This window comes from Capra hircus, chromosome 27 (assembly GCF_001704415.2).
Source record: "Capra hircus breed San Clemente chromosome 27, ASM170441v1, whole genome shotgun sequence".
Classification (NCBI taxonomy): domain Eukaryota; kingdom Metazoa; phylum Chordata; class Mammalia; order Artiodactyla; family Bovidae; genus Capra; species Capra hircus.
This window is the reverse complement of record NC_030834.1, coordinates 7,310,142-7,333,938: the sequence shown is the minus strand read 5'-3', so window position 1 is coordinate 7,333,938 and position 23,797 is coordinate 7,310,142. Positions and strand designations below refer to the sequence as shown.

General features: G+C 49.6%; 1 protein-coding gene across 2 annotated transcripts in view; it reads right to left on the bottom strand.

Moving 5' to 3' along the window:
- SH2D4A (SH2 domain containing 4A) overlaps positions 1-11,019 on the bottom strand; it is a 55,212-nt gene extending 44,193 nt beyond the window's left edge. Inside the window, exons 1-2 of one of the 2 annotated variants that reach the window (XM_018042054.1) lie at positions 10,648-11,019; positions 4,744-5,119 (exon numbers count right to left, since the gene is read on the bottom strand). In XM_018042054.1, the coding sequence (XP_017897543.1) occupies positions 4,744-4,924 (181 nt within the window). In that variant the 5' untranslated portion in view covers positions 4,925-5,119; positions 10,648-11,019. The remainder of the gene's footprint in view (positions 1-4,743; positions 5,120-10,647) is intronic. The other variant, XM_018042053.1, reaches the window with a different exon arrangement.

The window sequence follows — 23,797 nt, the reverse complement described above, 5'->3', positions numbered from 1 at the left end:
TGGATTTTCCTGGTCCAAGCTTTCAGTAAGTTTTCCACGGAGTCTAAGGGACCCTCAATCCTACCTGAAGCTTACCAACCAAAAGGGTAGAGTGAGGCTCCCCTGGGGAACACAGGTATTCAGGGTCAGGCAGAAACGTGAAAGACAACAGTCATGGAGACAGCGAGGGACCACGACGCGAAGAGGCTCTGAGAGGCAACTCACAGGGTGAGAGCCGGCTGAGAAATCAACTGAGCTGGGAACCGAGCCCAGCAACAGAGGCCACCGTGCTGGGTCAGGAGGGGAGCGAGGGAAGCAGGCACGGCAGATGGCACACCCCAGGGCTCTGTCGTCGTTTCACTGAAAAGGGAAGGCTCTGCATAAAGGAGCTCGTCTGAGAATCCACAAGTGAAATTTCACAAGGCCTGTTCCAAGGGTGCACGGAGCATCTCAGTCACCGCTCATCGTGACCAGAGCCTGGCTTCTTGCGAGAAGTTCCCACCAGCTGGAGAGGTGTCTATTGCTGGGCAGCCTCTACCAAGTAAAGACCTCCTCTGTGTGCATGACCAGAAAAAAAAGCTTACGGAATAAAGGCTCCATGGGAGAACACCCACCCAAGCACATGTTCAGACGTGTGCAGGGCAGCCGCAGACTACGGCAACTGTTACCAAGCTCCAGGAAAGCTCGACGCTCCAGGTAGGCTGAACAAGGGGCAACGTTTGTTAACAGTGCCAGCTATGGGAGGGTCAGACCCAGGGTCACTGATCAGCTGCTGCCCTGGTCGAGTCAGTTAAGGTCCCTCCCTCTCCCTTTCCTCACCTGTGAAATGTGAAAGTAACTCAGCTCCAGGCTTGGCTGTGATGATTTCATGAGATAATAGACTTAAGCACAGAGTTCAGGGTCTGACACTCCAGCAGCTCAATCGGCACTGGTTGGGGCTGGGTTTACAGTCTAGAGCAGTGCTGTCCAATGGGAGCGCTGCCTGTAATTGTACATTTTCTAGCCATCCTATTAAAAACTCAACAGGAGCCCAGGCAAGATGATGGAGCAGAAAGGCCCTGGGCTCACCTCCTCTCATGAGAACACCAAAATCACAACTATCTGCAGAAAAACCATCCATGAAAAAGACCAGAACCTACAAGAAAAGATCTCCTCCAACCAAAAACATAGAAAAGGAACCATGGTGAGACACACACCACAGTGAGACCGATACCCCAAGGTGGACGACCCACAGACTGGAGCTTCTCCCACCGGAGTAAGAGTTCTGAGCCCCAGGTCAGGCTCCCCAGCCCAGGGGTTCTACTCATCTGGGAAGATGAGCCCCAGAACATTTGGCTTTTGAAAGCCAGCGGGGCTTAATTTTGGGAATCCCACAGGGGTGGGGGAAATAGAGACTTCACTCTTAAAGGGCGCACATGAAATCTCACACACACCAGGACCCAGGGTGAAAAGCAGTCATTTGACAGGAGTCTGGGCAAGACCTATCTGTCGGTTTTGGAGCGTCTCCCAGGGAAGCGTGGATGGCTACGTGTCACCCTGGGGCCATGAATCCCGGAGGCAAACATATTTGGGGACCTTCTGTCGTGAGGACATGGCTGCTGACAGTTTCCATCTTAGCTCATTAGTGCCAAAACCCGGTCCCACCCAACAGCCTGCAGGCAACCCAGGCTGAGAAGCCTCAGGCCAAATAACTAACTGGGTAGGAACCCAGCCCCAGCCATGAACAGGCCCTAAGGACTTCCTGAGCCCATAGCTGACTCTAAACACACCTCTGCACTTTGCCTTGCCCACCAGAGGGCCAAGACCCAACTCCACACACCAGCGGGCAGACACTGGCCCTTCCCTCCAGGAAGCCAGCACAGGTCTCCAGACCAGTTATTTGTAAAAATACAAATAACAATCTTGAAAAAAAAAAAAAAAAAAGAAAGAAAAGAAAAAAAAACAACGAGGCAGCAGAGGAACACATTCCAGATGAAGGAAGACGATAAAACCCCAGAAGAACTAAAAGAAGTGGAGATAAGCTTTCTACCCAAGAAAGAGCTCAGGGCAGTGCTTGTAAAGATGATGGAAGAACTCAGGAGGACAGCAGGTATGCACAGAGCAAGAAGTTGGGATTTTTAAACAAAGAGTTAGAAGATATAAAGAACACACAGAGAAGGAGAATACAATAACTAAAATGAAAAATACAGGAAGGAATGAATAGCAAACCAAACAATACGGGACTGGATCAGCGAGCTGGAAGACGGAGCAGTGGAAATGGCTGCCGCTGAGCAGAAAAAAGGATGGAAAGAAGTGAGGACAGGTCAAAAGACCTTGGGGACAACATCAAGGCACTAATATTAGCATTATTGGGGCCCAGAAGGAAAAGAGACAGAGAATGAGCCTGAGAAAATATACGCAGACATAATAACTGAAAACTCCCCTAGCCTGGGAAAGGAAGCAGTCACTCCAGCCCAGGAAACGCACATGGTTCCAAACAGCAGGAGGCGCCAACATCACTCACATTACCACCCCCCACCATCCCCATCCGCGGAAAAACTGTCTTCCCTACAACCAGTCCCTGCTTCCAAAGAGGTTGGGGACCACTGCCAGATGGGATGAACCCAAAGAGGAACATACCAAGACTCACTGTAATTAAAATCACAAAAATTAGAGATAGAGAATATTAAAAGCAGCAAAGGAAACGCTTCCCAGGTGGTGACAGTGTTAAAGAATCCACTTGCCAACGCAGGAGACGCAAGAGAGATGTGAGTTTGATCCCTGGGTTGGGTAGATCCGCTGGAGAAGGAAATGGCAACCCACTCCAGTATTCTTGCCTGGAGAATCCCAAGGACAGAGGAGCCTGGTGGGCTACAGTCCCTGGCGTCACAAAGAGTCGGACACGACCGAAGCAGCTGAGCCTGCAGCACGGGAGAAGCAACAACTAACATGCAAGGGAAGTCCCACAAGGCTGGCCGCTGGTTTTTCTGAAGGACAGAAGGGAGTAGCATGATGCATTTAAAGAGACGAAAGGGAAAACCTACAACCGGCAAAGCAAGAATTTGAGCAAAGAACTTCATCTTACATCACCAGGAGGAGACCAACTCAGCAAACGTGAGAAAGCCGAAGTCTCTCAAAGAGCTCCAGGCCACTGGTTCCAGGGGACATAGCCCTTCTGTGGCCCCAGTCTTCACAGTCACCCACCACGTCTGCGAGTCATGTTCACAACGGATACGGTGCCAGGAGGCCCCGTTGTACTTAGTTAACTCAGACCAAAGGATGCAAGGAAATGGAGAAGCCAGATCGGAAAGACACAGGCTTATGCTTCAGTTTGGAAATGTTACCGCTAGAAGGAAAACCAAGGATGTCCTTGGAGAGTGCAGAGTCCTGTGAAATCCAGTGGACCTGGGTACCACTGGGGTGTGACCTTGCATGTATTACTGCACTTCTCCATGTAAAACAGGACCACTGATACCTGTTTTGGAGAAATATCATGAAGATGACATGTAATACATGTAAAAGAGCTTTGCATGGTGTCTGACAAAACAGGGGTTTAATAAATAGCTGCTATTGGTGATAATAACAATAATAATTGAAGTGCTCATATTTACTTCCATATCAATATAAAACCTTAACTGGAAAAAGGTTTTAATAAAAGACAGTGCAAGAAAACGGTCACTAAACTGACTTCCCTTTTGAGTCTGTGCAAAGAAGGGAGATTAATTTTCTCAATCTTTGAAACCCTGAACGGTTTTATCAAATTTATTTTTCCTGGCTTAAGGAAAAATGAAGAGAAATTGATCTTTGAATGCCTCTCTGTAAGTGACCTTGAAAACTGTTTTTTCCCAACAACATAGGTATCCGTCCATAACAAAAAGTGTGGATGGGTGTGTGTGTAAGCTAATGCACGCTTTCCGTGTCTCTGTGTATACATGATTTAACCCTGATATACAAAGAATTCTTCCTCATCCATGGTCCCAAAGACGCGGCCAAGCTACCAGGGATTCCTTGGGTCAGGAAGAGGTAGTACATTTGAAAGGTGAACTCACACTAAAAAAATCAGCATTATGACTTTTTTCCTTTTAGTAGTATTTGCATCTTGAAAGTGAATGTCCCTAAAAACAGAAGACTCAAAGAAACATCTCTCAGAGTCTATGGAATGGAAACAGCATTTCTAGAGAGATGCAGACATAAAGACTTTGCATGCTGGTAGCAGAACACCAGGGGCTTCCCTGGTAGCCCAGTTGGTAAAGAATCCGCCTGCAATGCAGGAGACCCTGGTTGGATTCCTTGGTCAGAAAGATCCCCTGGAGAAGGGACAGGCTACTCACTCCAATATTCTTGCCTGGAGAATTTCATGGACAGAGGAACCTGGCGGGCTACAGTCCATGGGGTCGCAAATTGTACACGACTGAGCGACTAAGCCCAGCAAAGCAGAATACCAGGCATCTGGGATAAGAGGAGGTGGACCCGAACATGCCCCTCGAGTTCAGCTCCACGTGACTTTTTACTTCAGCTTAAGGTCAGTCGGTTTCAAGAAAGACATCTGCTCTCAGCCTCACCACTCCAGAGTACTGCCGCTCATGCGTGTGTGTGTGTGTGTGTGTGTGCACACACGCGCGCGCTTCAGGCTAATCAACTGCACCATGAAAAGCTCAGTAACACTGAGGATCTGCCTGCCAAACCGGACCTCAGACGCGGCTAGCTGCTGACCAGTGTGAGCCATGCAAACAAGCAGGGAGGCCGCCCGCCGCGGAGGCTCCAGGAGGAGTGAGCTCCGCTTACCTGTCTTCGGCCTGGGTTTCACTGGCAGGGACTCCTGTTTTTCCATCGCTGCTTCTCTTTCTTTCCAGCGGCGGACCTGCTCCTCCCTCATCTTGAAGAACAGGATCTGTTTCTGTTCCTCGTTCAGCTCTGCCAGCAGATCAGGATCTATGTACATCTCCGACAGGATCTGTTTCAGCATCTTTGCGGGGTTGGAGTCTTTTACACCTGAGGCAAAAGTTCTTGAGAACGGCTTCCAGGGCTGCCTCCCCTGGGCTGGCACGGGGGGGCACCCACAGACCTTCCCAGACGCTCGTGGGGCTGGGACGGCGGCAGTTCAGCGAACTGGCTCTGGGTTCCCACACTGGGCCCCCTGTCCAAAACGCCACTCATGAACCTGCAAAGAGCAACCGCCAAGATGCAACCGTGTTAGAAGGTACAAAGGCCAGGACGGGCTTAGGAGTAAGCTTGGCAGAAACACAGATCCGCCTTTATTTCAGGCAAGCTTTGTTAAGAGCTTTGTGTGTAACCTGTATCCTGTAATTTCCAAAGATACTTTAACAAAAAACAAAAAAATAAACCCTAACTTTTTACCGGTCACTCTCAGGGAAACAAAAAATTAACAGAGGCTTGGCCGTCTCCCAACTAAGCAAACATGCGATTACCTCCGAGCTCAACAAACCACCACGTCCACAGCTAAAAACAGTTAAAGAGACAAAGGCAAGGATGAAATTAAAAGCCTCTCTCCAAACAAGGTACTTCAAAAGCAAACACTGTTTTTGAGATTTCAGAGAATTACCCACCCAAACCCAAACCAGGCTTAAGGAAGAAATAAAGAAAAAATAAAAATTAGACCATAATGCAATTTTCCCATTTTCCCTTACAAGTGGCTGTTAATACACACAATTATGCGCTGTCATCTTCACAGATGGACAGTTCAGTGTTCAGACAACTCACCAGCACCACAGAAACCGTGCAGAGCAGGACAGGGCACTCACGTGCATTTTGGAAGGGCACCAGGGTTTAGACATGCCTCTTCCAGATACCCTAATTTCACAGGGTCTGAATTTACAGACCAGATAAACTGGGGAGCCGTGAAATTAAAAGACACTTGCTCCTTGGAAGAAAAGCTACGCCCAAGCTAGACAGCATATTAGAGCAGAGACATTACTTTGCCAACAAAGGTCCGTCTAGTCAAGGCTATGGTTTTTCCAGTGGTCATGTATGGATGTGAGAGTTGGACTGTGAAAAAAGCTGAGCGCCAAATAATTGATGGTTTTGAACTGTGGTGTCGGAGAAGACTCTTGAGAGTCCCTTGGACTGCAAGGAGATCCAACAAGTCCATCCTAAAGGAGATCAGTCCTGGGTGTTCACTGGAAGAACTGATGCTGAAGCTGAAACTCCAATACTTTGGCCATCTGATATGAATAACTGACTTCCTGGAAAAGACCCTGATGCTGGGAAAGATTGAAGGCAGGAGGAGAAGGGGACGACAGAGGATGAGACGGTTGGATGGCATCACCGACCCAATTGAATTGAGTTTGAGCACGCCCCGGGAGTTGGTGATGGACAGGGAGGCCTGGCGTGCTGCAGTCCATGGGGGTCGCAAAGGTCAAACATGACTGAGCGACTGAACTGAAATGGATTGAAGGGGTGACCAGGCTCATCACAAAGGGTCCTCGCTCTATAAGACAGTTTCTCAGATGGAGGAGCCTTGGGCCTGAGCACACAGGTGACTTCACAGGGGCACCTACTCCTCAGCAGACGCGTTCTACTTCACACGTTTCCATTTCGTCTATTTTCAAAAAATATAGCAAACCTTCATATTTTTGTCGTTAGGAGAAAATGATGTACACATTTCCATTCTGGGGGGAAAAACAGAATACTTATCTTGTTCCAATATAATAAGAAATCCACAAAAAGCTTATTTATTTCAACTCTGCAGGATCACCTATGTTCTAAGAAACAGACCAACAATCCTACCATCTGGCCACGCCCTCTCAAATATCTTCTTTCTCCAAACTAAGTTCAAAGGCTCTTAAGCTTCAGACCAGTCGCTCAGCCACACGGCGGCCCTCCCAGGCCCATGGCTGGTCACCTCCAGGCAGGCTGCCGCACTCCTCTCACGCCCGGGAGGCTCCTGCAGCTTCGTTCCTGCTCCGCCTCCTTGCGCAGCTGTTTCTCCATTTACACCCGCTTTTTCAAAGAAGCACAAGCAACAGCCCAACAGCCAGGGTACCCAGGGTGCTCTGAGTACCAACAACATGTAGTTCCATTCACTAACATGCCCTGTGCAGCAGGGACCTTTGCTGAGGCTACCACGACCCTCGCCATCTACATCCTGCCATCTGTAGCATTCAGTTACCCGGGGCTCAAATGGATCACAGTGTTAAGAGAAATTTTTAAAAGAATTAAAGGCACCGTCCGACTCAAACTCAGTCAGGCACGCCTGCCCCAGGCTGCCTGGCTAGCTTTGTATTTTGCTTTGAGGCGACCCTCAAAGGCTCTAACAGCCACACCACTGATGTCCTGCAGTGCGTTCCTGACTCTGGGGTCTCCAGGAGAGGGGCTCAACTAAATCTACACTCGACGGGGGTTTCCAGAGGCTGAGTGCTTGTCTGTAGGCGTCAGAACAGCAGGAAGAAGGTAAGTCCTCCGCTCACTGGACTCCAGTGCTGGAGACCAAGTGCTAAGAAGCCAAAGTGAATGAGTCCTTGACATTCCGAAGGAACATACCTCAACATAATAAAAGCTATAGATGACATTCCGGTAAAGGTCCTTACGCCGGGACACTTCTTGACCAGGGGTTGACTTTCACAGAAATAAAACACAGGGGAGAGGAGCTGCCCAGGGAAGCTGGAAGCTTCCGCTCTATCCCCCAGTCTGGAATTGGGCGACTCCCAGCAACAGGGACAGGGCAGGCAGCGCCTAAACAGGAAAACCCTGAAAGGGCTGAATCCCCTCTCCCCTCCCCACCTGGCGCACTCCTGGTCTCAGAGGCTGACCCCAGCCGCAGCCACGACGATCATGAGCGGTGAAGGCAGTAACTAACGAATCTTCATCCCAACCTTGGAGTTCAGCCCCTTACCATCCCCATTTCCTACAAGACGATGGAGGGGGTGTGCCTGGCCGTCTGGCTCCAAGTCAGGGGCACGGAATTTGCTGGGAGCCCAGAATCAGGCTTCCCTGGTAGCTCAATTGGTAAAGACCCCTCCTGCAATGCACGAGACCCTGGTTCGATTCCTGCGTCAGGAAGATCCCCTGAAAAAGGGACAGGCTACCCACTCCAGTATTCTTGGGCTTCCTTTTTGGCTCAGCTGGTAAAGACTTCACCTGCAATGTGGGATACCTGGGTTTGATCCCTGAGTTGGGAAGATACCCTGGAGAAAGGAAAGGCTACCCACTCCAGTATTCTGGTCTGGAGAATTCCATGGACTGTATAATCTGTGGGGTCGCAAAGAGTCAGACACAACTGAACTGAGCGACTTTAACTTTCACCTTTCAGAATCAGAGCATCACCAGGATGGGGAACTGCAGGTGACGTTTCAGAAGCAAGTTCTGGCAGCAGCGGAAATGCTGAACCCAAAGTGCATGAGGCAGGGTTGACCCTCTTGGGGGCAGAAGCCTCATCTCTGCAAGCGCAAGTGGCCTTAGGGGAGGGCAGGTACGGAAAAGCCCCCACCCCAGGAAGGACAGCGGGCAGTGACTGACACACGGGGCTCACGGCATTCACACAGAGCACTGGCTACACAGCATCCACCCGCAGCTCCATCCACAGCCCCTGGGGAACAAACCAGCAGCGGAGACAGACTGGGGGAAAGGGCGGCTCTGTACCGCAGGGATGACAGGTCCAAGCTCTCACAGCTTCAATCTTGTGCGGTTTCCCCCAAACATGCTCTTTTTTTTTATATTAAAGGTAATTAGTGGACCTTCAGGGAAAGACACTGGCTTCCCCCTATCCTCAAAGAAAACTTGGGGATCCCGCTGACAAGAATCTTGCGGGGCGAGGTTGCTGAAATACAAGCACTGCATGGGACGCTGAGGCTGGGGCCCGCCAGTGGGAACCTCAAACACAGCGCCGGCGCCCTGGAGGCCAGCCCTGCCTCTGCCGGGCTGGGTGTCACTTCACATACCCGCGCTGGCTTTCCTCACCGTAAAAGGAGCCTGAACTGTGACTCTGTAACCTGAGGTCTGTGCCACACCATCCAGCGGGGACTTACGGAGGCAAGTGGAGGCAGGGTGGAGGAAGCAGAAAGGAGGAAGTCAACTGGCCAGGATTTCCCCTATTTTACCCCCTGACAATCAGTGCTGCGGCTGAGTCTGGCACACCGAGTGCAGCGGGCTGCCCCCATTCAAGACCCAGTAAAAAGGACAGCTGGGCTAACTCAGTTTCTTCCTGTACAATACTTTTCTTAAAAGACAAAAATGACCAGCAACACGTCCACGTCTGCTACTTTTTCCAAAAATAAATTTCTAATGGGTCACAGTTGTCTCCCAGGACTCCCATTGGTGTGGCCTGGCTCTCATACTTGCTCATACTTGTCCTCTAAACAACGATTCTTTTTTTTAGAGGACTTTTTGTATTTTTAATGTCTCTGAGACCTTACCCGAAAGGACGGGGCAGTGGTAAAGAATCTGTCTGCCAATGCAGGAAATGCAAGAGAGCTGGGTTTGATCCCTGGGTCTGGAAGATCCCCTGGAGAAGGAAATGGTAAGGCACTCCAGTATCCTTGTCCAGAAAATTCCCTGGATAGAGAAGTCTAGGGGGGGCTACAGTCCATGGGGTCACAAAGAGTCTGACACAATTGAGCACCAAAAAAAAAAAAGCCTAATTAATCATAAAAATATTGTGATATGGACATTATGACTTTAATGGTAAGAATATCATTTGAATTATAATTCTTTTCAAACAGCCAGCTGTTTTCAGACTTTCAGTTATCTCATTCAACTTTGCCTTATTAGTCTACCCGCACAAAGGTTCTCTTTGAGGATAAAATGAATTGGTGGCGGGGGGGTGACATCAATTTGGTAAATTCTGTAAAGATGATGTAACACTCTTCAGAAATTTGAAATCACTGCACACGGGTTTATCTAGAAATTTCACTCACACCAGATCTACGCACGCATTGATTCCACTTACTTCTTCACTGAAAAAAATAAAATAAAAAACCTGTATCCAAGTCATTGTTTCTCTTAAGCAGGCATCCAACAAAGCTTTTAGGGTTGAGCGGACTCAAGTTTAGAAAGAAAGGGGCGCTCCGTCGCCTCTTTCCTGTGACTCTTGGGGAGAGAAAGACACTCTGAGCGAACCTGCAGTGACTCCCCGGTGCCCCGGGCGCCACCCCAAGGGCGCCCTCGCGAACCCTAGGGCGGGGGAAGGTCACCGCGCGGCCGCCTGCAGCCACCGTCTGGGCCCGCCTTCCAGGGGCGGCGCGCCCACCGCGGCCCCGCGCGGCCCCCCAGCGCAGCCCGCGCCCACGGGATCCGGGACTGCCCTGGGCGTCCGGGGCGCGCGCGCCTGGCGCACCGCCTTCCCCGCCCGCGACCCCCAGGCGCTCCCTCCCCGGCAGCCCAGGGCGCTCCCCCGAGGGACGCGGCCCGGAGCTGCCCGCGCGCCCCTCACCGCGACCACCGGCCCGCTCTCTGCGCCGCCGCTCTCCTGCCGGCGCGGCGACACCGGACACCCGACACCGGACACCGGGCCGCTCGCAGCTGAGCCCGCAGGGCGGAGGAGCGCGGGACCGCCACCCGCGGGGAGACCCCGCGCTGGCCGCCCCTCCCGCCTTCCGCCTCCCGCCCGCGCCGGGCCGGGCCGCCCTGGCCGGGGGGCGCCGAGGGCGAGGCGGGCGCGGCCGAGACGCGGGCCGAGGGCCTCCCCCGAGGGCCTCCCCCCGGCCCGCTGCCAGCCCCCCAGCCCGCCCGCACCTGCGGCCGCCGGCGCTTCCCTCCGTGCTCCCCGCGGGCCGGGCGGGGTCCGGCCGGGCGTCCCAGCAGGTTGGGGCCCGGGGCCGGGAGCCCTTCTCAGCTCCGCCGGAGGAGCCTGTGCTCCAGTGTCTCCGAGCTCACTTTTTTTCTTTTGTTGACCTTAAGTCAATTATCAAACTCCTCCCGGGCGCTGGTCCTCAAGGGTGTGGCTTCGTAGGAGGCCAGGACCCCGAGGAGAAAGGCTGGGAAGATGGAGACTGGAGACGGTCGGTCAGGGGGTTTAGGGGGAGGGAAAATGAAAGAAGTGCGGAGAAGGGGAGAAGGCAAGAGGGTGAAGGCGGGCGCTGAACTGCGCGCGGGGACAGCACAGGTCTGGGTGGCGCCCGGGGGGAGGAGCCGGCCAGAGAAGGAAATCTGGGAGGACAGCTCATTGGAGGCAGAGTGGCCTCGTCCGGTGGCATTTTGCATTCAGAGGACCGTTCAGCATGTGTGGAGCAAGGAGCCTGCTGTCGTGACCACACCCTGCCCCAACCTGGTCACAGGTGTCAGGGAGAAATGGGGTAAAAACAGCGAGTGTAGACCTGTCTACACAGCCTACCTGACTTGCTCCTTTCAAAAATGAAACCTTCCCTTTTCTAGCCTCTCCTGACCTCTGAAGATACTGGAGAGGTAGAACCTGGGGGAGGAAGTCAGGCCTCCTGAGTAGCTATTTGAGAGCTATTCTAAGGATCCTAATCAGGGCAGAATTTCTGGTTGGGTTTGGTTCCCACTGCTTATTAACTTATGGCCTGTCGGGTATTTCTGGCTGGAGTGTCATTTAACCTGGCTAGCTGCTGGCGCCGGCTCAGGGAACCCTAACACTCCGTGGTGAAGCCGTTGAAGAACGACAAAGTCAGCTTAACACAGTCCCCAGAGGCATTTAATGAGCGCTTGCTAGTCACCATGCACGTCATGGTGAAGCCAGACACGCAGGGAGCAGACAGCCGGCCCCATTGGAGGCAGCGCTACCTTGTACAGGAGCCGCATGTATGTTTCTGCCTCCTTGAAATCATGAACTTGTTGCCAGGACTGATCCCACATCAGTGACTCTGTGACTTAACTATGAGGCTCTCATCTGCCTTTGGGCCACGTTCCCGGTTGGAAACATCTCTCCACCCAGTGATCCAGGATGTGTTGTGGGAGGGTGCCCGCCTTCACGTGCCTGTCAAGTGAGGTCTGGGCCACCACGCCTTGCCAGGGGATGGTGCTGAGCCTCACCCTGCTGGCCACTGGCAAGTCAGGGACACTTATGAGGTGTATCACCAGCTGTCTTGTTCTTGAAGTTCTGTTAAAAGCCCTTACGAGCTTCCCGGTATCCTCAGATCTTCCCAGGGAGCTTGGACTAGGTCTCCTAGTACAAATGAAACCAAAGTTTCATCTCTTGCTTGGACTAGATTCAAAATCAAGTATTTCCTAACTTCTGTCTTTCTTGCCATCTTTTCAAAAAGTACACAATTTCATTTTAGTTTTATAAAGGGTTACTGCTGGTGATCCCAGAAGTCGTTCTTAAGCACAGCTTACAATAACCTGAGGGAGGTTTAAAGTTTGCCCCTTTGTTCTCCGCACCGCCCCCAACCCAGCAGTTATTTTGTTGAGATTGGGATGGAGCACAGACCACATTTCCCCAAAGCATGCTAGGAGGTCCTAATGTGGCCAAAGATGAAACCGCTAAAATATGTGGGAAGCTGATACGGGAGATTTTGAAGAGTTATACTACAGGCCCTGTGTGGTGTGTGTGCTCAGCTGCAAAGTCACGTCTGACTCTTTGTGACCCCAAGGACTGTAGCCGCCAGGCTCCTCTGTCCATGGAATTCTCCAGGCAAGAAGACTGGAGTGGGTTGCCATTTCCTCCTCCAGGGGATCTTCCCAACCCAGGGATCCAACCCTCATCTCTTGTGTCTCCTGAATTGGAAGGCAAATTCTTTACCACTGAGCTACTTGGAAGCCCAAACATAGCTCCTGGACTTGACCGAAATAAACATGGAGCCAGTGTTCACCTTCTTGGTTCTAATCCCAAAGTTGTGTGTGGAGATGGACACCCTCTCATTTCATATGTGAGACCAGAGCTCTGGCTTATCAACACCTTTCCTTCCATTCACTTCTCCTGTTTGTGAAACCCAGATGTACCCTCTGGCCTTTTAGTTGAGGCCAGAGCTTTGCTCTTTGAAATCACCGCTCCCCTCCCCCCAGCACACACCCAGGCTCCAGGCACTCCCCGTCACTTCCTTGCCTTTCCTGGAGGCAGTCCTTCAGTTCTGCCCTCTAGAGCCATCTCCCTCATTACACTGTTTGCCTGAAGACTCTTCTTTAACTAGAAGCAGAGTCTTGACTCTACCCTGGGGTAAAGTAAGACAGTTCACCTCTTCCCCTAAGTGTATGTTTAAATGAGAGCCAGCTTATGGCCTCAGCGTGAGTGCTGTTGTTTAAGTTTGAGACAGAGAGTGAGTTTTATTGGCATGTCAGTATTTTAACAAGGATACTTGTACAGCATCCAGTATAATGGGAGGTTATGGCCAATAAATGACAGACCATGCCTTATAAATAGGGAAATATGAACACAGACAGGCTCCCTTTGGAGAAAGGAATCTGTATGCATAGAGTTTATATAGCCACCCTGGGAACCCTCACTGGGAGTAAATGCTACAAGTCTGTCCTCATTAAAACACAGCGCATCACACAGATTTTAGGGCTGGAAAGAATTTGGACGTTATCTGGACATCATTTTGCAGCTGAAAAAAATGGAGGAAAAGCGAGGTTCCCCACCACAGGGCTTCAGTGGTGAAAACAGAATTAAAGCAGAGTTTCTGACTTATGGTCTTTACAGAGTTATTATACTGTGTTAACCAGATCACTTACCTTACTGAGTTCAGGAGTGAGAATGAAGGGAACCATCACCTGTGTTTCTCTTCCAACATAAGCACCTCTGTCTGTTGATGAAGAGCAGACGGAAGCCACCTTCGGGACTGCATGCCTTGCGGCCAGTGGTGGGCACAGGCCCCCATCCAGGCTCTGCTGGCTGCTCCCAGCAGGTCCCACAAGCTTCCCAGCCCCTCTGGAGAAAGCAAACCTGGGGCCATGACCTTCTTCACTGCAATAAGCAGGTACTGATGGAGCCGCCAGTCAATTTTCAGTTCTTCCTTGGGTCAAGTTCTGCACAGGGGAGGAGGCAGAAGGACATGGAGCAAAGGAATCAAATCAGAAGAATAAAGAGAACAGAGGTGATTTTTTTATGAGTTCTTACGTGAGCTCTCTTCCTTTTGGAAGAGCCTGTGGAGCCTCAAGTCTGCACTCCTTCCGAGTAGGGGAGGGGTTCACAGACAAGAGGGAGAAGAACGCACCTGACATCCAGAAATTACTTTGAATTTTTATTAGAAAAGGAGGGATTTCTGGTCAATACTGGGCTTGCAAGCATGAGTTTGACTTGCTAGTTTTGCTGTGTGGTGAGCAGCCCTCCCAAACCGGCTGAATAAAAAGTCTAATCAGGAACTTCTCTGGTGGTCCAGTGGTTTAGAATGTGCTTTGCAATGCAAGGGACACAGGTTCGATCCCTATCGGGGAACTAAGATCTTGCATGCTGTGGATCAACTAAGTCCGAGAACCGCAACAACAGCCGGAACACTGCACCACCATGAACGATCCCAGACGCTGCACCTGAGACCCAACAGAGCCAAAAAGAGTCTAATCAGATGCCCGGAACGAAAGACTCACATCCTATTGTTTTATTCTTTAAATACTATCTCCTAGTGGGACTCCAAGGAAATAACGTATGTCACTAAAAAGATGATGCTTAATGGTCAGATAGAAATGGTTTCTAACCCTCTGAATGCACTCTATAAAGAAAGCTGAGTGCAGAAGAATTGATGCTTTTGAACTGTGGTGTTGGCAAAGACTCTTGAGAGTCCCTTGGACTACAAGGAGATCCAACCAGTCCATCCTAAAGGAAATCAGTGCTGGGTGTTCATTGGAAGGACTGATGTTGAAGCTGAAACTCCAATATTTTGGCCACCTGATGCGAAGAGCTGGCTCATTTGCAAAGACCCTGATATTGGGAAAGATTGAAGGCAGGAGGAGAGAGGATGAAATGATTAGATGGCATCACCAACTCAATGGACATGAGTTTGGGTAGACTCCAGGAATTGGTGATGGACAGGGAGGCCTGGGGTCCGAAAAGAGTTGGACACGACTGAGTGACTGAACTGAACTGAACTGAACTGAATATACTCTAAGTCACTGTGACCCCATATATCCATACAGATCAACATTTCAAAGCATTTTCAAGCTATTATTTTGTTCAGTCCTCCCAATGTGTTTTGTGAGCTAGGCCTTTGTATCTTAACTCACAAATGGGGACACGAGTTCAGGGCAATTCCGTGGCTTGCCTGATCGTACTGTTCATGGGATTCTCTAGGCAAGAATACTGGAGTGGTTTGCCATTTCCTCCTCCAGGGGACCACGTTTTGTTAGCTCCCTTCGCTATAACCTGTCTGTCTTGGATGGTCCGGAACAGTGTGGTTCATAGCTTCGTGGAGTCATGCAAGCCCCTTCGCCATGACAAGGCTATGATCCATGAAGGAGAAAAAGTGGAAGTAATGACAGATTTTATTTTCTTGGGCTCCAAAATCACTGCGCACGGTGACTGCAGCAATGAAAGACTCTTGCTCAAAGACGCTTGCTCTTTAGAGGGAAAGCTATGACAGACCTAGACAGCGTATTAAAAAGCAGAGATGTTACTTTGCCAACAAAATCCCTATGGTTTTTCCAAAAGTCACTTATGAATGTGAGAGTTGGACCATAAAGTAGGCTGATTGCTGAAGAATTGATGCTTTCAAATTGTGGTGCTCGAGAAAACTCTTGGGAGTCCCTTGGAGTGCAAGGAAATCAAACCAGTCAATCCTAAAGGAAATCAACTCTGAATATTCATTGGAAGGACTGATGCTGAAACTGAAGCTCCAATACTTTGGCCACCTGATGTAAAGAGCTGACTCATTGGAAAAGACCTTAATGAAGGGAAAGATTGAGGGCAGGAGGAGAAGGGGGCGGCAGAAATGAGATGGTTAGATAGCATCACAGACTCAATGGAAATGAACTTGAGCAAACTCCGGGAGTTAGTGGCTTCCCTGGTGGCTCAGACGGTAAAGTATCCGCCTACAATGCGGGAGACCCGGGTTCAATTCCTGGGTCAGGAAGATCCCCTGGAGAAGGAAATGGCAACCCACTCTAGTACTCTTGCCTGGAAAAATCCCATGGACAGAGGAGCCTGGTGGGCTACAGCCCATGGGGTCGCAAAGAGTCAGACATGACTGAGCAACCTCACTTTCACATTCTTTTCCAGGAGTTAGTGTAGGATAGGGAAGCCTGGCGTGCTACAGCCCACGGGGTTGCAGAGTCAGACACGACTAAGCGACTGATGAGCAGCGTCAGAGTGTCTGCCTGGTTTACGCAGTAGAGTGGGTGGTCGTGGGCCAGGGCTGGGACCCGGGTCTTCCCATCCCCTGACCAAGGCCCCCTTCCCCACACCTGCTGCCTTTGTCAGCCTGTCCTTCCACCTGTATGCATGGCACGGCTGCCATTTTGTCTCATTATTTTTGCATTCCCAGAGCCTAGCCCAGGCTGTGAGGTAGAATAGATATTTAATCCGTGTTTGTTTAAGAGCTGAATGAATCTGTAGGCTTGCCCACAGAGAATCAGTACCTCCCTGAACAGTCTGGTAAGCTTATTTTTGGAAATTAAGGTTAAGTAGCTTTGCAGCCTAAGAATTTATCAGTTTGTTTTGAGGGATTATCTTAACCCCAGAAATGACTCAGTAGTTTGAATGTTCCGACTTGAGATGCTATTCGTATGAAAAGGAAGGGATAAGGTCAGGGTGATTATATTATTATCCTGCCACAGAGTCGTTTGCCTTGATTTTATTTTTCCTTAACATTGTATTCTTTTTCAAATTATTATTCATTACATGCAATGAATGATGTAAACCTTTTATCCCTGCAACGCGAATGACACACATGTGAGTAACTATTGTTTTGAAATACATAGCATTTCCTGACCCACAAGGATAATTATTTACATAATCAGTTTTGCAATTTTAGGAATGCACCATCTTGAATTATTATTCAACTGTTTCATTGATGTTGGCTCTCCAACTAGATTATAAATTCCTTCAGATAGACGTGTGCATTTTATATATTTCATTTCCCTCACACCCAGTGAAGAATTGACTCACAAAGACAGATTTCTGAGTACACAAATCAAGGCAGCAATGTAGATTCCCTCGATGGAGCTCTTATTGTATGCAGTCTGACAGCTCTCAAGAGAGAATGTTTTTGGTTTTTTTTTGTTTTAGTTTTCATCTTGATCCAACTTAATACTGTAGTTGGAATGGAATTCTGTTTTATTAAACTCATAGTATTTCCTAAGAGTTACATATTTTTATAATGAAACTTTCTGTTGGTAGGGCAAAAAATGTAGGCAAAATGGAGGGAACAGCTTCTAGGATATTTACATTAAGAAGAAAACCCACATGTGGTCCCCCTTCTCTTCCCGCTTCTTCCTCTCTTCCTTTTCAGATAACATGTTAGAACCTACAGGTGTGAGTCTCCATTGCCAAAGTGAGGGGGAAGTAAATGATTGCATCTGCTGGCCTGTCAAACATTTGGTAAACCTGTGTCTTTGGAGGTGGGGGGGTGGTGTTAATGAAACAGTCCCTGAGGACAATGAGCAGATACCTAAGAGGGGGAGCTGTCACGAATAAAAACAGTTAAAGTAATTTTAAGAAAGAGGCTGAACGTATACATACACAAAGGTCACAGGGACAAAGTTGTGAGCATTCAGGGGAAGATAGATTACAACCCTGGGAATCTCGAAACTCCGATGGTTATCAGAGAACTCATCTTCCACCTCTCCTCCTGCCTATGACTTATTGGTGGTTGGGGGGGACATTCGTGGGGCAGTCACAGTGGCAGTCCGGGTTGTCAGTGAGGCTGAACACATACTAGGATTTCACAGCTCTAGGATTTTTGGAACCTTTTCTTAATGAGAAAGTTTTAGTCCTCCGGTCTGATCTTTCCAGATTGTATCAGATACCTCTTGCTGCATAACAAATACCAAGCACGTAGTGACTTCAAACAATAACCTTTGACATTCTTCACCGGTCTGTGGGCGAAAGGGTTCCCTTGCTGGTCTGGCATGGGCTTGCTTGCACACTGGGGCAGCTGGACCCCGGGTCAGGCGTGTGGCCTCTAAGTCTCATGGGGTCCAGTGACCTCCTCCAGCAGCAGCAGTGTCTCAAGAGGACGCGCTCCAGTGTGTCACAGCCCACGTGCTAGTGTCGCGCTGGCTGGGGCAAACCCAGGGGCACGTCCAGAGTCAATATAGGAGGGGCTGCCCTGCACAGATCGTGGGACGGGTGACTCACCAGGACCATTACCGTCACAGTGCATCTCACAGTCTGGCACAGAACTCTCCAGAACATGGACAGCTTGCCCAGGGAAGCGCAGAGTCGCACAGCAATTTGTCCCCATGTGCTGCGTTGGCTTGTTTCTGCCGACGTCTCCTGTGGAGTGTCTGGACAGCCCCTAGACGGGGGTTAGACCCCTAACCCTAACCCTAACCCTAACCCTAACCCTAACCCTAACCCTAACCCTAGACGGGGATGAGCCACTGGTGACACTTCCTCCAAGGACCGTTTCCTTGTCCTCCCCTCTCCCCCTCCCTTCTTTCCTTCCTCTCTTCCTCCTCCCCTCCCTCTCTGTCTCGCCCTTCCTTCCTTGCCCACACTAACTCAGGGAGTGTTAAAGACTAGAATTCAGATCTCAGTTTAATGATCTTTGCATAAACCACCTCCCTCCCTCTCCAGCTCCTGTGGGATACCTTGTCTCTGGTTTTATTTGCTTTGTAACATTTGAGGACTTCTTGCCTAATATTTCGTGTGCTTTTCAATGTCTATGGTTAATTTATTTGCTATTTCATCTGCTTTTCCATGCTATCAGTCCTCCACATCATCTCACAATCTCGCATGAATTTCATTTTTACCATGTTTAACATTAACTAGTAGAGACACTGCAGAGGAATGACCCCAAACCAGATCCTGCAGTCCTGAACCTTACATTCCCCAAACTACGTTTCCTCCTGTTTATTATTAACTTTGATTTACTTTGCTTTAGCTGGTAGTCTGACCATGGGGTTATGGTCTGATATTCGATAACTTGGCTTGTTTTTCAGAAAAGAGGTGATGTTCCACATCAAACAAACCTCAGCTTGTAACTTGTAAGTGAATTCAGAGCACATTTCTTACACGGGTTTTCGTTCTTGTGAAGCCGGAGGGTTTAATGTAACAAACAGCAGAGTGCCGGATGGGATGCTGGGTGCTTCTTGGCACGTGCCTTTTCTCTGAGTCACTGTGCCCAGTCTGCCAGCCACTGTGCAGGGACGGTGGGCATCGCCGGGGGGGCCCAGTGATGCCCCCAGCTTCCTGTGCTTCCGACTCCAAGCGGGAAGTAACTGGGATTAGGGTAGCAGGTCCCTGAGCGAGTCACACGTTCTGTGTCCTACGTGTAACAGGTGCAGGTTAAACAAACAGACAAAACCAAACCCGTCGTGGTTCTGGGAGTGCTGCTGCTGCTGGGTCGCTGTGAGCTTCGTCATCACCCCCTTGTCATTATTCACGTCCTTCTCCTCACTTGTCATGGGCGGCGCATTTCTGTTGGGGCACAAGGGCGAGTGAAGGGCGTGGAGCGAAGACGGGGAGTCACAGGAAGTGAGGTCAGGGTCGTTCTTTTGGCTCAGCTTCAGGCTGGTGGAACGGCAAGTGGGCAGTTTCACCGGCAGCCTCCTTTAGTCAGATTGCCTTTGGAAAATTCCGCTTGAATCTGAGTCCCACAGTTTAAGGTGACGTCAATCACAACCAAGTTTTTCCAGGGAAGAACGGATATGTTGAGTGATGTATAGTTAAAGGAACTGGGAGTGATTAGCCTGAACCAGGGAAAGCTTGGGGTTATGTGGGAACATCCTCAAATGTCTGAAGAAACCTCACATCCTGGAGGTCCTTGGACAGATTAGGGCATTTGAAATTTGAGGTCAGTTACTGCTTAGGACATCTCATCTCTGCTGGTAATCGTCACTTACCAGTTGAAGGACAGTGGAAACTGACCGCCACCTTCACCCTGTCCTGGTCCATTTTCTTATTTGTGGCTGCTACACAGGCTTTCCTAAAGGTCAGTTCTGGCTGTGGATCCTTTCTGAACACGTTCACCCACCGCTGCTGTTCCTGGTCTGTTATGCTTCCAGTGGTAAAGCTCAGTCCACGGTGTCAGAGCATCACGGGAAGCTGCCCCATTGCATCCTTCTCACCCCCTTCTCCTACACAGCTCCCAGACACTGCCCCCCACCCACAGACCTTGAGCCCTGATACCAAGGACTTCCCCTCTACTCCCATCCCCGCCGGCGACCTGGAACATCTCACCGTCCACCTCGATGGAGGATCCAGCCCACGGCATAGCTCAGCCTCCACTACGCTGACTCTGTCCATGGCCTAAATTTTCTCTACCTCTTAGGTCTAATATTTGAACATTGCAACTTCTGGCCCAGCTTGCTTGCTGTTTGCCCAGCGTTCTCATGAGCTCAAGATATCTTGCTCTTTTAGCTCAAAGAAACTTTTACTCCCTGGTTCCTTTCATTTTTTTCGCTATCAGCCACCACCTGCCCCTCCTTTTCTCCCCAGCCGTCCTCCTCTGCTGATTTTTCGTCACCCGTTCCATTCCCTTGCTCCCTACCATGTTCTGCTGGAGAAAGAAAATGACACAGCGACGAAGATGAGGGCTACCCAGAGTCATGGCTGCAACTCAGCTGGGCCCCCGCATTTCCCATCAGTTCTTCCGCCAGTCTTGGGGCAGCTTCTTCTCCCGTTGTTGCCATCAGCTGCTCCAAACCGTTATCACATTCCTCAAGCCCCTGCTTCTCAGTCTCAGCAGATGAGACTGAGACTTTTCCTCTCTTGAGAAAATTCATGCTTTTAGACCTGATGTCTGCATCGGTCAGAGGTCTTTGTTACAAACAACCGACTCCAATCTCCTAATTGAACACCATGTTTGTTAGAAGTTATTTTGCAGTTCAGAGAATCTCTGGAAGGACATGAGGGCCCTTGAAATCTCGGTTCCAACCAGGCCACGGGGGCTGTGATAGTAAACACTGATGTTTGGATCCGAACCTTAGCGCACCCCATGTACTAATGATGCTCACAACCAGGAGTCAGAAGTTCTGTCCCTGTTGTGTTTGAAGAGATAAACACTCCTCTCTTTCATGTATCAGAACATGGAATCCGCATGTACCTACCTCCTTATACTGCTTCCTTCCAAGCCAACATCTGGTGCAGAAGCATCTGACTGATGGGAGCTAGATTCACAAGCCTGTATCTTAGCAGCAAGGGGTCCCAGGAGAATGAGTTTTGGTTTCTACCTTGTGGATGCAAGGTTCATCATGTGGGGAGTTCCCCAAACACAGGAGGAATGATCAGCAAAGACAGTTGGCAGCCTTGAATATGATAAACAGCCCCTGTGGTCTCTTTCACCTTCTTATCCACCTACCTAAAAACTTATCTACCTCCACATCTATTCATATCTTCCTTCTTCCAATCACCAAGCCTAATGCCCAGTATTCCCAGGTGGTCCCCCATCCAAGTACTAACAGGCCCGACCCTGCTTAGCTTCCGAGATCAGATGTGATCAAGTGCGTTCAGGGTGGTATAGCCCTGGCAGTGCCTCTGGTTTGGAAGGTCACCTTCTTTATTTCTACACCTGACTGCACCCCTTTCTCCCTTTTCCGTGTTCTCTATCTATCATACCCTCTCCTTTCTATGTTCTGAATCTGTCACAATGACAATCACCCAAAATCAATGAATATATTCAAGCTTCTTCCATGCCCACATCCCACCCTAGACTCCCTTAATTTTCTCTCCCCTGCTTGTCGAGCTAAGTTCTTGAGATAATAAATCAATCATTTCCATCACCTGTTCCCCTCACCCTGTTGCTATCAGGCTCTGATCCCCTCCTCAATGTTCCCAACCCTGCCTTCACTGAAACCACTCTTATTATGGTAAACAAATGTCCACCAGTTTAACCCCAAATGAACACAGATTAATCCCTGATTCACAGTGCCGAGCTGCTGCTTCTGACCCCGGAAACCCTTCCTTCTTCTTGAGACGGCCTACTCTGTTAGCACCTCTGAATGACCTGCTTTCTGTTCTTCCTTTTTCCTTTTTAATCCGTCCTTCTCTGCTTCTTCATGGGCTGTTCATCTTCCACCTTCTATTAAAATGTTGGGGTTCCTAAGTCCCTGAGTCCCCTGATTCTAACAGCTCTCATGGATTTTGCTTGGGTAATCTCAACTATGTGCATTTTCTGAACCCACGTGTATGTGCATGTCCCCTAGTCTGTACCGCTAGTCCATAAAATTCAATCCCTGAAATTCAGACTCTTGACAGTGAGAGGCCCAATGCCTGTCACTTGAACATACACCCGATGTGAGCTCTCAGCGTACACACAAGGCTACCATTTCTCTTTTATGCTAACCTCTTTTAGTTGGTGATTCCATCCAGTCCCTTGAGTTTTTCTTGCCGTTCCCCTCTCCTTTACTGCCCCCCCCATCCTCTTTTAATCCTAATCGGGTCATGCCAGTTCTAATGCCTACGTAGTTCTCAGGTTCATCACAGCCTGTCCAGCCATGCTGTCATTGTCAAGGGTCTCATCATCTCTTTCTGAACTTCCAACTGGTCTCCTTTCTTCCCACCTCATCTCTAAATCCATCCTCTACGTAGCCACAGAAAAGGATAAATTAACTAACCGTGCCGCTACACCTCAAAACCCATCGCTGACCCAGGACACTTCCCGCCTCTCCAGCTGTGTCTTTCATGCTGTGTCCCGTCATTTTGGCCTCAACAGCACTGATGATTTACCAAGTGTTTCTTGCCTCCCCAGTGGCTCAAATGGTAAAGAATCTGCCTGCAATGCAGGAGACCCAGGTTCGGTCCCGAGTCAGGAAGATCCCCTGGAGGAGGGCATGGCGACCCCCTCCAGTATTCTTGCCTGGAGAATCCCGTGGACAGAGGAGACTGGCGGGCTACAGTGGTCTGCAAAGAGTTGGACACGACTAAGAGAATAACATTCAGCTTTTGCATCTTCATGCCATTTTGGCTTTTCCGTCTTTGTATATACCGTCTCTTCTGCCTGGAATTTTCTCTCCTTTGTCCTCTCTACTCTGCCACTTCTCCCCTCCCTCCAAAGACCATCGCTGAAGTCTACCTCAACCTTTCACACTCAGCTCAGCATCTGTGCCTCCACAAAGCCTTTCGGGCCTCTTTCCTCCTCCACTGCAGAGTTAGGTCCTCTTTGCCTGCTCGCATAATGCCCGTGTATGCTTCTCAAAGCACACACTTAATGTTTTGTACCTTCAAGCTAGAAGAAGACTGTAACTTTCTTAAGGGAAATGTTGGTCTCACTCTTTGTTGTAAGCGCAGAGCCCAGTTAAAGTGCCTGACAGCTAGTAGGAACTTCATTAATGGCTGAGAAATGAATCATCTAATGGATCGCCTTTACACACCCTAGAGTTTTGATGCCAAGTTGCTAACATTCTCATTGTCTCCATCACCACCCTGACAGCATATGAAAAATGGCCCTACATTTGACAATCTACAGTTGAGATTTACTATGCTACCTAAACGCATCTCCGAAGGTACTTTAGAAGCTAAGTTCACATGAGTGCCCTGTCAGCATCATAGCATGGCAGAATGAATATCACCCTTTGTCTAAAATCACAGTGCAGGCCTAACACTGACCTTCGGGCACAGTGGATGTTCAGAGGATGTCTGAGGTTGTAAGGCAATGTAAGAAAGAAGACTCGCCAAGTGAGAGGCAAGTATCTGATGTGTTGCAATCCTTGGGCTGAAATGAGAGCAGGTGAGAGCTTAAGAGATTAACTGGCTGCTCTTGAGAAGAGCTATGACCATCAGCCCACGACTTCAGGACCTTTTGATCTCAGCCTGTGGAATGACACAGGTTCTTACTGTTTTGTTAAACTCACTGGGACCCCCAGTGGAGCCACTTCTTTCCCCTCCCTGGGGACA